At 41.3% G+C, this 12,504-nt stretch overlaps 1 protein-coding gene across 1 annotated transcript; it reads left to right on the top strand.

The window, feature by feature from the left end:
* Positions 1-4,657: 4,657 nt before the first annotated feature.
* LOC135499204 (craniofacial development protein 2-like) lies at positions 4,658-6,076 on the top strand. The gene has a single exon (XM_064789866.1). It carries the CDS (start codon positions 4,658-4,660, stop codon positions 6,074-6,076), a length of 1,419 nt encoding a protein of 472 aa, XP_064645936.1.
* Positions 6,077-12,504: the final 6,428 nt, after the last annotated feature.

Genomic DNA, 12,504 nt, shown 5'->3' on the forward strand with positions numbered 1-12,504 from the left:
ATGGGACGAAAATACAATAAACAGAAGTGCAGTGTAGATAGAGAGTCAGAAGAAAAAAGAGCAATAAGTAATAAAAGTAATCAAATAATACAGAAATTACTTAAGAGTGCAAGAGAATTGGTGGGCATTATAACACTGATTGCAGTAGTATTTTTAATAATTATAGAGCTTTCCTCCCCTGAAATGCTAGATAACAGAATTTACCGGTGAGGCGAGCTACATTGCCTTCAGCAGTTAAAAGATATAATAATAGATTTCTATTTGAAAGTTCATTTGTTAACCCATTTCGAGTTTTGTTCAAATATTTATCACGAAGGTTAGAGAGCAAAGGGCATGAACACAAAAAGTGAGTCTCATCTTCAGTTTCTTTGATTCCCAATGATAAACAGTGAGGGCACCATCTCTCATCCCTGGGGATAATAGGACGAGAGTAGCGGCCTTTCTCGATTAAAAGACAATGATTACTCAGTCTTAATTTGGTAAAATGGGACCTGTGCTCCCTATTTTGGATATCATCGAGATAATTTTCGTCGCAAAATCTATTTTTAAAAGCTACATATGTACAAAATTTCCCCTCATTTAAATCAATGTACTTCTGATAGAACTTTTCAAACCAGAACGATTTATAACGCTCCTTCATATGTTCCTTGATTGTTTTAGAGGAGATGTCTGGGTTACATAAATCAAAATTTATTTTCTTCGACAATTCCTTATAAAAAGAGAACCAGGAGTAAAAGCCCTTGGAGTGTAACAACTTTGATTCAGTAAAAGCATCTTTTAAAACTGGATTGTCAGTATTATATCCAGGTGTGTGTGGTAATTATAGATTTTACATATTATATCAATCCCAATAGGGAATCTCCCAAGTTCGCTCATAGTTGGAATATTACCAGCCTTTTTATTTACACCGAGAAGAAATTTGCAAAAGCTACTATTAACATGTTCAATGACAGAATCATACCACTTCTGCTCAGTGGACCAGACTCCATGAAACTTGCCTTTCCGAAGATCTTCGGCCGACCAAATTTCGGCCCCATATGTACAAATGGGAGATATGAGTTTGTCAAACAAATTTAATCCACTTTTGGGGTTGATCCCAGTATTACGTAGGCAAGCACGTATACTAAATAGAGCCTTCTTAGCTTTACAAGAAGCATTTATTTTAGCATTTGTAAAAGACCCTGAAGAACTCAATACGACTCCCAAATATTTATAAGAAGTGCAGTTCTCCAACAAGACACCCTTAAAAAAGAAAGAATCTTTACCTACATGTCCATTTCCACATAGTTTCATCACTTTCGTCTTCTTTATATTTATCTCTAAATTCCAAGTATTACAAAAAAGTTCAAGTTGCTTTAACATTGAGTGAAGGCCCTTAGCAGTTCTAGACAGAATAATTAAATCATCTGCATAAAAAAGATGGTCGATAAAACGGCCATTTAGGCAAGGAATATTTTCCTCAGCATCGATATTTTGAGACAGGTTTGTAGGAAGGTCATTTATGAAAAGGTTAAAAAGAAGGGGGCTCAAAGTGTCACCTTGTTTGACCCCATTTGTACAGTTAAAAAAGGAGCTTTGACGACTATTTGAGCGAACGCATGCAGAGCTCTGTTGATACATCTTCTTGATAACATTGTAGAAATTACCACGAATATTGTACTTAAGTAATTTAAGGAAAAGACCATTATGCCATACACTATCATATGCCTTGCGGAAATCAACGAAGCAAGCAAAAAGGGGGGTCTTGCCCTTTTTTATGTATTTATCAACAAGAGTGTGGATGGTGAAGATATGATCGGAGGTTCTTGCTCCTTTCTTAAAGCCAAGTTGAGTTGGGGTTAAAATGGTATCCTTTTCGACATGAAGTTCTAGCCTGTTGTTGAGAATAGTACTAAACAGTTTACTGAGACAACTATTAATAGTAATTCCCCTATAGTTACCTGGGTCAGACCGATCGCCAGCTTTAAAGATATTAACAATATAGCCTTTGCTCCATTGTTCAGGGTAGCAACCCTTTTGTAAAATAGTATTAAAAACTTTCGCATAACATTTAGCCAGGAAAGGCATTGAAGACTTCAGCATCTCGTTTGAAATGCGATCCAAACCCACGGCCTTGCCTCTTTTGAGCGATTTAGCGGCTTTCAGAACTTCATCTTCTCTAATTTTACTGTCGAGATTCGAGAAAAAGGGTTCATCTTCTAAAACTTTGATATCATCTAGTAGTTTTTGGGGGTTTAAGGAGGGGAATCCAAAAGAGATTCATAATGTTTTTTCCACTCCTCCATAGCGATTGAGGAACTACCATGAAGTGACGATTTTGGATTGGAATTTCTAAGTTCTTCCACCACTTTCCAATATCCCTTAGGGTTTGATTCAGACAAATCTCGCAGTTTAGTGACAAGGGAGTTTCGGTACATTCGTTCTTTAATTTAAACATTTTTCTTATAAATCTTTTTGTAACTGAAAAACCTAGCCCGAATACCATTGTCAAAGGGAGAGTGTATCAAATCTTCTCCTAATTTCTTAAGTGATCTTTTCATAAGTATCAAGTCTCTGTCAAACCATTTTGTATTAGGACGAGATTTTTTTGGACTTCGACATTGGTGACCTTTTATTAACATGTACGACTTTACCAGCTTTAACAGCAGCTTTAAGGAGAATACCTTCCAAGTCTCGAATATGTTGATTTATATCAGCTTCATACAGGTTTGATTCGTCAATTTTTCTAATAAATTCCTGGAAAGTTGTGCCCTTTAATTCATTGATGAATAAGGATTCCGAGGAGTCGTCCCATTTTATACCAGCTGGAACTGGAATAGAGTTTTCCTCCTGTGTAGGAGCAGAGGGCATATTGCCAGAAAGTTCTAAGCCCATTGAGATCATACAATGATCAGAGATGGCCTCGAAAGAATTGTGAACCTTAAAATATTGAACGTGAGGCAGAAGGTCCGATTGTACCACTGCATAGTCAACCACACTGCTACCGTTGTATTTATGGCATGTAAATTTACCACCAGAGTCGCTTAGAGTTCTACCATTCAAAATCCTTAGGCCTGAAGATGAGCAGATATCAAGAAATTTGTTAACATAGTTTTTTGGTGAGACTGTTTTGTCGTAATTTTGACGCTCTGATTGGAAACTTGCGTCATCTATGGTATAATTGAGAGGGACAGGGGTGTAAATGTTATCATCATTTTGAATAAAATCATCCAGAGTTCCAGTTCTTGTGTTCATATCCCCAAAAATAACTACCCTGCCCCTTTGATTATGAAATTCGGTTTCATCTTCCAAAATATCCCATGTTTGTAACTCGTTTCGGATTGAATAGGTAGAATTCTGAGGATTTACATATACATTACATATTGACACATTGAAATCATAATTAGTACATCCTTTGTCAAGAATTACCCATATTATATCATTTGATTTACTTGGGGAGAAAGTAATGTACTTCTTCAGAGAATTTCTTATAAGGATAGCAACGCCCCCGGAACCTTTTTTTGCTTTGTGGTGTTTAATTCTATTGGACTGGAAAGTATGATACCCATCCAAGAAAATTGAATTTTTCTCAACCGCATGTGTTTCTGTAAGACAAATTATGTCGACTTCTTCAATTTCCTCAAGAAAAGAAGGGTCTTGGAGTTTTGAGCCAAGAGTTTTCGATGTTAGGCCTTCAATATTCCAGTGACCAAGAATTAGCGATTTATTTCTACCCGCATTATCCATATTTAAAATAGCTTGTTACATGTAAATCACTTTTAATATACATGAACAGTAATATTTTCTTACCAGCAAAGAGTCTGATATTCGTCAGTGAATAATGTAAAACAAATTCACATTCCATAAACAGAAGATATCAGAAGAACGTGAACAAAAATAGAAATATCATCCCAAATCAGACAGTGCTATGTGACATATTAAAAGAAAATATTGTGATCATTACATGTAGTTACAGTCATTCATATTGAAAAAGCATATCTGCTGTCTGAAAATAGACCAGAGAATAGATCAGATAGATCATAATAGATCAGATTTCACAGTGATTAATGTTTGCGTACCACCCTTGCAAATAGAGTGATTAACTTCTCAAAGTCATTCATGTCATTATTCGTAACCGGAGGGGGAGAAAGAGAAGATCTTTTCTGTGGAGTCTCCCATGCATTTCCGATGGCATGATTGTCAGAGCGGGAGGATGTGGTAGGAGGTTGATCACCATTTGAATAGAAGCGAAGTGTTCTCTTGATGGATGAAGCCAATGCTGCGGTACCTACCGGAGACAAGTGTAGGCCCACAAACCGGTCCCCGAAATAGAAAGACGACCTCTTGTTCACCACCTCGTTCGGGATAAGATGGATATTTAGTGTCTGACATATGTCATCGTTGAGTCTGTACCTTGCCGTCGGTAGAACAGCTTGAGTACCTCTAGGACCCTGATGGCTATGCTGACTGGAGTTTACTCCTGGTAGGTCCAACCATGTCAGAAAGGCGGAGGGTGAGAGGTGAGACGAAAACAGACTCCTGGCCCTCCAGGTTGGGGGTTTTGCGTGGGGTCAGCACCCCCACCATGTAAAAACCAAAATACGCTACAGAAACGGAAACCAGGAAAAACTACTCAAGACAGGGTGGTAGGAGAGAAGGACGCCAGAATACTGGACATATGAAGGATGGAGGCCAAAGCCAACCGGAAACCTCCAGCCCGACAGCCGACCTCCTGTCACCAAAACATATAAACAGAATTGGGAGCTGGAATGTAAGAACTTTGTTCCAGACAGGGAAACCAGTGCAAACAATCAGAGAAATGAAAAACTACAAACTAAGCCTACTCGGAATTCAGGAAGCACGTTGGGTAGGATCGGGGAAAAGACAGCTAGCCACAGGAGACACCATCATCTGGTCAGGAAGGAATGATCATGTTCACCAGGGGGGTGTGGCGCTTGCCATGACTAAGGAGGCTACACGAGCTCTCTTGGAGTGGAAACCAGTGAGTGAGAGACTTTTGTATGCCAGGCTCAACTCTAGATATGTCAAACTATCAGTACTGGTCAACTACGCACCAACAGAAGTAGCCGACGATGCAGATAAAGATGACTTCTATGACGGCCTCCAGTCCACCATCGACAGGATCCCAAACCACGACGTCTTACTCTTGCTAGGAGATTTCAACGCCAGGCTGGGCAGCGATAATGCGGGCCGCGAGAGCAACATGGGCAAGCATGGAATGGGAACGATGAATGATAATGGAAGCCGGCTCAGCGACCTCTGTGGTGCAAATCGACTAACAGTGGGTGGAACACTCTTCGAACATAAGAGGATCCATAAACTGACCTGGAGATCACCCGATGGGAAGACACATAGCCAGATCGACCACATCGTCATCAACAACAAGTGGAAGAGATCACTGCAAGATGTCAGAGTCAAACGCCTTGCAGACGTAGGGAGCGACCACCACCTGTTGGTAGCAAAGTTGTCCCTCAAGCTGAAGAAAGCAAGTAACGGAAGCACCCGGAAGAACCACTTTGACATCGACAAGTTGCAAGACCCAGAGATCAAGAGGACCTTCAACATCACCCTCAGAAACAGATTCCAGCAACTACAGGACGAACAAGAGATGTCCATTCATGCTTTCAATGAGGCCATGCAAGAAACAGGGAAACAAATCCTCGGCTTCCGAAAGACCAAAAAGGAAGAGTGGATCAGCGCCGCATCATGGACCAAGATTGACGAAAGAAAAGCTATCAAGAAGAATCTACTGAGCACCAAGTCACCACGTCTACAGGAACGCCGAAAAGCTGAGTACTCCCAGAAGGACAAGGAAGTCAAGAAGAGCTGCCGAAAAGACAAGCGCCAATACTTCGACAACCTTGCCACAGATGCCGAGAATGCAGCCAGAAGGAAGGACATGGCAACACTGTACAAGGCAACAAAGAAAATGAGAGGAAACACAGGACCAAGCCAAGACACCCCGGTGAAGGACAAGAATGGCTCACACATCTCCGGCGAAAAAGAAAAGACGGAGCGTTGGAGAGAACACTTTGCTGAAATCTTGAACAGCCCACACCAACAGAACCAGCTGTAATACCAGAAGCGAGGGAAAGAATGGACATCAACACTGGCCCCATATCAGTTGACGAAGTAAAAGCAGCGATCAAGAAATTGAACAACGGAAAGGCACCAGGCCACGACGAAGTGAGCGCTGAAATGCTGAAGGCAGATGACAAAGAGACCCCAATATGGCTACACCAAGTTCTCCAACGAATCTGGGAAACAGAGGAGCAGCCTGAGGAATGGAAGACGGGCATCATCATCAAGCTACCGAAAAAGGGCGACCTTGGAAACTGTGGAAACTGGAGAGGAATAACCCTGCTCCCCCTAACCTGCAAGGTATTCTGCCGCATCATCCTCAATCGGATAGCCACAGCAGTCGAGGGAAAACTCCGCCAAGAGCAAGCCGGTTTCAGGAAAGGGAAATCATGCGCTGACCAAATCTTCGTCCTGAGGCAGATCTTGGAACAATCAGTTGAGTGGAATGCCAGCATGTACGTACTGTTCATAGATTTCGAAAAGGCCTTTGACAGTATACACAGAGAAACACTCTGGATGGTACTAAGAAATTATGGGTTCCCAGAGAAGATTGTCAGGGTGATTCAGATGCTATATGAAGACTTCGAGTGCCAAGTCGTATGTGGAAGCCAGATGACAGACAGCTTTCCAGTACACACAGGAGTCAAACAGGGTTGCATCCTCTCACCCCTCCTCTTCATACTGGTGATGGACTGGCTGATGAGAGAGACCACAGAGGGACACAGAACATGAATCCAATGGACCCTTATGACACTCCTAGAGGACCTGGATTTTGCTGATGACGTGGCACTTCTATCCAGCAGGCACAATGACTCCCAGGAGAAGGCAAATACATTGACCCCAATCGCTGGGAAAATTGGACTCAAGATCAACGTACCTAAAACCAAGTTGATGAAACAGAACACAGCAAACAACAACGCAATCACTGTCTACGACAAACAAATCGATGAGGTGAACGACTTCGTATACCTCGGCAGCAAGATGGCCTCCAATGGAGATAGCGAAGCCGACGTCGATGCACGCATCACCATGCAAGGCCCGCCAAACGTTTGGGATGTTGTGGACAATTTGGAAGGCAAAGAAGCTCAGCCGGATTACCAAGTACAGGATCTACAAAAGCAATGTACTGAGTGTACTGCTCTATGCATGCGAATCATGGAAGATGACCAAGAAGATCAACAAGAAACTGGACACTTTCCAAACGAAGTGCCTGAGGAGAATCCGAGTTATCTACTGGCCAAGGACAATCAGTAACGAAGACCTACTGAGAGACGCTAACCTGAAGCCCATATCAGAATTGGTGAGGGAACGAAGATGGCAATGGTTGGGCCATGTGCACCGAATGCCTGCAAACGCATTGCCAAGGAGAGCACTCACATGGACACCACAGGGGAGACAGAATAGAGGCAGACCAAGAGAGACCTGGCGGCGTTCCATGGCAAAGGAACTTCAAGAGAAGGGCCTAACGTGGGAGGCAGCCAGACAGCGAGCAGCCAACAGACTTGAGTGGAGGACCCTGGGGAACGCCCCATGTGCCACCTAGGGCACGAAGGGTCCAAAGTAAGTAAGTATGTCATCGAGAGCGTCGTTTGATCCAGGAATTCTTTCGTCAAGATTTCTATCGTCTCTTCTTGGGGGGAGAGCAATCATATGCACAGAAGAATCTGGGTGTATAGCCTGTACTGCTTTTACTAGTGAGTCATACTTTTTGTGCATCATATCATAACTGTCACCCGCACCAATGTTGTTTGTCCCAGCCAAGATGGAAATTGACACGAAGGGACCTTTGCACCGTGGATCATTTTGGACAAATTTTGCAAAGTCCTCGATTTTAGCACCTGGAAGTGAGCACAAAACGATATTAGAATTGTCGACACGTAGCCGCTTGTAGTCCAAGTTCTTACCGAGAGAGTCAGTAACTACAAGGTGAGCTTGCGGGGGCTCTGACGCGTTTCTATGTACGTTATCCTTATGCACCAGAGGGGGGGAGGCTTTCGGTGTTGTAGGCGCTCTCATTTCCTTATGATTGTCATTTACATTGGCCTCCTGTTGGGATTCATCTGGTGTGGTCATTTTCTTTCCGGTTTGTTTTGACTTTTTCGTTTTCACGCGCTGAAAACCCTCGTCACACTTTGGTCCAGTGTGACGTTCGATTTGATTTAACAAATCCTGAGTATGTGACAGAGCGGTTTCATGTTTTGCGGCACACGTTTTGAGTTCGTCATCCATTTGACTGATAATGGCGACTTTGGACTGGATCATTTCGTCTTTTGTTTCAGATTCAAGTCTTGCAAGGTTTAAATCTGTACGTATTGCATCCACGGAGGAGAGAGCTAGTTGAAGACTTTGAAGATTGTTTTTTGATTGCATCAATAAGCGCGAGTTTTCGTTCATTAGACTGGATTTTTCTGCTTTTAAAATCGACACCTCGGCCTTCAGTTTCAGGATTTGCGCGTCTGCAGTTGGGGACACAGCCGTTTGTTTTTCTCGTTTTTCGAATTTCGTCAACGCAGATTGTTGTTGCATAATCTTGTTGTTAGCCGAGCTTAATGAAGTGGACAAATAATCGATTTTGTCCTGTAGAGACTGCCTTGTTGATTGGTTTAGAGCCGAAACAATCTGGTTTTCCATTGTGTCCATACGTTTTAGAATAGTTATCAGCTCTGGGCATGGGTCAGAGGTTGTACCAGGATGATCACCTGGGCAGGCACTTCCATTGTTATCAGGGCTAAGGGCAGTTAACCTTATAGAAGGAGTTTTCGGAGTTTCAGAGGTCTGAGACAGGACAACGGTTTCAAGGATACCATCATTGTCTGGGTCAGGGGTGACGGACGTGGATCTGTACATCTCCGTTCTGGTTTGCACATGTAACAATTTGAGAGTCCTCATTGGTAGTTTGCGCATCCTTGACCTGAGAATGGACTGGTGTCCCGTCAAGAAGGTGTTTTTTCAATAAAGGCAGGTGTTCAATGTACCACAACAAGTAGGAATTACCTTGTACATTTAACTTCGGCTCCTTTGAATTGTATACTGTTATTGAAATAGATCCGAAGATAAGTTCACTGTCACTGTCCGGAGATGGTTTGGCACTAGCGTTGTCTGACGATTGAAGCACAGATGAGGAGAATCTCGTAGAAAATTGATGACCATTTGTGCCCCTGTCCACTGGGGGACCGTATACGGATGTGCATAAGTCCAGCCAAGCTTGAACGCTACAGGCCACGATTTTAATCACAATAAAGTTTGTATTTTCTTTTACATCAATGACCGAGTCCACTGATTGACTGGGCTCAACATCACCACCATCACGACTAGCGTTCATCAGCTGTACATATGCATTATTTAGAATCATAAAGTTTTTCGTTGCAGTGAGAGATTGAGTTTCAGATACTTTGTCCGGATGGTATAGCTTCGCTAACATTCTATACGCAGCACATACTTGTTGTTTGTTTGCAGTAGATTGTATTTGTAATACGGGGAAAGGAGACATGTCCTCGTTCAGCTCCGGCATGTTTACATTTTCCGTGCTCGAGTCCGCCATGTTGGATGTTTGTTGTTTGTACTTTGAGGTCGATGGGCGGTCGCTCTTTCGAACCATTTTCTGAGATCGTATTAGCACATATTTAGTAAAACTACCCGACAATATCGGCTATAGCATATCATAGTTCATTACCTATACTTAATTGTCTTTTTGCACTGCCCAATGGGCTGAAATTACTGAAGAAAGATCGGAGTAAAAAATTTCGATTTCATGATTTTTTGGTCACGTGCTCATAACTGATTGAATTCCGCAAATAAACAGCACTTTTGTACAGGATTTAAGCTGTTAAGGCGGACATGCAAATGAAATTATTTGATCTGTCCTGAAGTATGTGTCGGGGAGAGAAATCCCCCCGAACCCCCCTTAAATTGTTGGGATTATTAGGCCACGGCCATGTGGAAATGGTTCCGCAGGTGTATATATTGGCAAAAAAAGTCAATAACAATAATTTTTTCTCGCTAATTTACACGCGCAGTGGGCAGTCAAGTTGGAATGTTTACACCTCTGCTAACATATTTCCCATGGGCATTGGCTGAAATATCATAGTCTAGACGCCCCTCCAGCTGGCGGCAGGCTATGTTATCATAATGAGGGCGCGTATTATAACGGTTAGGAACGAGGTAAAAGCATAGGATGTCGATGAATAAACCAATAATACCTCCATGAATAAACTAAGTTTATTGCAAAAAACCTGGTTTATTCAAAAAAGCACAATTGATTTTAAAGAAACTGGGTTGTTTCACCAATAAACCTAGTTTATTTGATTAACTGGACATTTCGCGGCAATAATTAGTTTATTCGTGAAGAAACTAGGTTTTTTTTCAAGAAACTGAGTTTATTGACCAATAGTAGGGGTTACCCAATAAACTAAGTTCTTTCATGAGGCAGAATATCCATGGCAGGCCATATGGCAGGCGGAATGTCCAGTTATTCAATAAACTAAGTTTCTTTCGAATAAACTAGGTTTATTCACTAATTACAGATGAACCTTCGTCCCTAGCTTATGCTAGGTTTATTCAGTAATAAACCAAGTTGTTTGCAAAAAACCTAGTTGATTCGAAAGAAACTAGGTTTATTTGAACAAATGGACATTCCGCCTCATGAAAGAACTTATAGTTTATTGGGTAACCCCTACTATTGGTCAATAAACTGAGTTTCTTGCCAAAAACCTTGTTTCTTCACGAATAAACGAGGTTTATTGCCGCGAAATGTCCAGTTGATCAAATAAACTAGGTTTCTTGGTGAAACAACCCAGTTTCTTTAAAATCAATTGTGCTTTTTTGAATAAACCAGGTTTTTGCAATAAACTTATTTTATTTATCGACGGTGCAAGTATGAAGAACCATAATATAGCCACCTAGATTCGAGGTTTGGAGTGAGGTCGCCCAGATGGTGACTAGGTAAAAAGTATAAGTTAGCGGCAATAAACTTAAGTTTTTTGCAAAAAACTTAGTTTATTGACCAAAAGTATAGGTTGGGTGGCGAAATGTCCATAACCTATGCTTTTCGGCGAAAAAACTTTATTAAGCATCGGGGGTCAAACTAATACTTTTGGTCAATAAACTAAGCATGAAATTAAATACGATTTTCTTGTTTTCAAAACACAATTAATTAAAGCAGCTATGTGAACTATGCTAGGTCTGAAAAACACAGATATACTAACGATAATAACGATATCATAATAAGAAAAATGTTATTCATCAAATCTTAGAAAACAATTAAACAATTGCGTACAAAATTCACTATCCTCTATTCAGGAGATTTTTACCAAAAAAACAACATTTTGAGTTTTGATATTTGTCAGGTAGATGGATATCTTTGTTTACAAAATGACGTCATTTTGACGTCATTACCGTTGGCTGCACGTGCATACTCGTATCTCAACAGAGGGGATGACGTGACATAACAATATCAACTTCCTCGATCGCTGTTGGTTTCACTTGGATGCGAGGAGTTTTTCTCCCCTGTCTCGTGACTTGCATGATGTTTTAGAATAAAACTTGAATAGATTTTGTCACAATAACAGTCTTAAATCATCGGTTAATCATCATAATGTTATCAAGAGAAATCTCAGCAGGACGACGGTTTGTCGCAACTTTTCTTCATGGCATGATTTTGAAACGAGAGAAATATGAACTGGAAACTTTAAAGTTTGTACAGAGGACCCCAGGTCAGGTGACCTCTGACACTGAATTTTATAATGGTATGCTGTTCAATTGTTATACTCTATTTTATTACATGTACATATTTTCACTCCTTGTCATCGCTTGTTTTAGTGGTGAACGGAAGGAATGCATGCCAGAGCTGCTTCGTCCGGTAAAAACTCAGAAAAAAAAGGAGGTGGAGCAAGATGTAAGGACAGAAATAGTGACGAAATATTTAGGTAAGGGTTGTGTTTTACTTTTCTTTAGATCAGAAAAGACTGGTCTGGTGAACTGAAAATAGAGTGTCAGAAGAATTGTCTGATTCAAAAAGATCATAGTTTGGTGGTTTATCTAATCATCAGAGGTGCCCAGTAAGTTTGGTACATTCCTGACGGTGGACATTTTTGATTTCATACTCTACTAGGAAGAAATAGAGCTACCTAATCCAACAGTATGGTAAGTTGAAGTTTAAAATCATAGATGATGATGCTGAAAAATCTAGCGATATTGAGTACCAAGGGCATTTTGGTGTGGGACATGATGCCAACATCTAAGATAGTCTGTTGCTTCTCTACATTTAGTTGTTTTTCCATCACATCAATCATCAGTCATCTCGAATGGCATTTTTCAACATTCCAGGGAACTTCCGCTTGAACATCAATCTGCTGCAGGAGACATTCCAAGTTCGGGAGGTGGAACCGAAGCATGTTGAGCAGCTGGTGTCAAGCATGCGGGGGT

This window comes from Lineus longissimus, chromosome 14 (assembly GCF_910592395.1).
Source record: "Lineus longissimus chromosome 14, tnLinLong1.2, whole genome shotgun sequence".
Lineage (NCBI taxonomy): Eukaryota > Metazoa > Nemertea > Pilidiophora > Heteronemertea > Lineidae > Lineus > Lineus longissimus.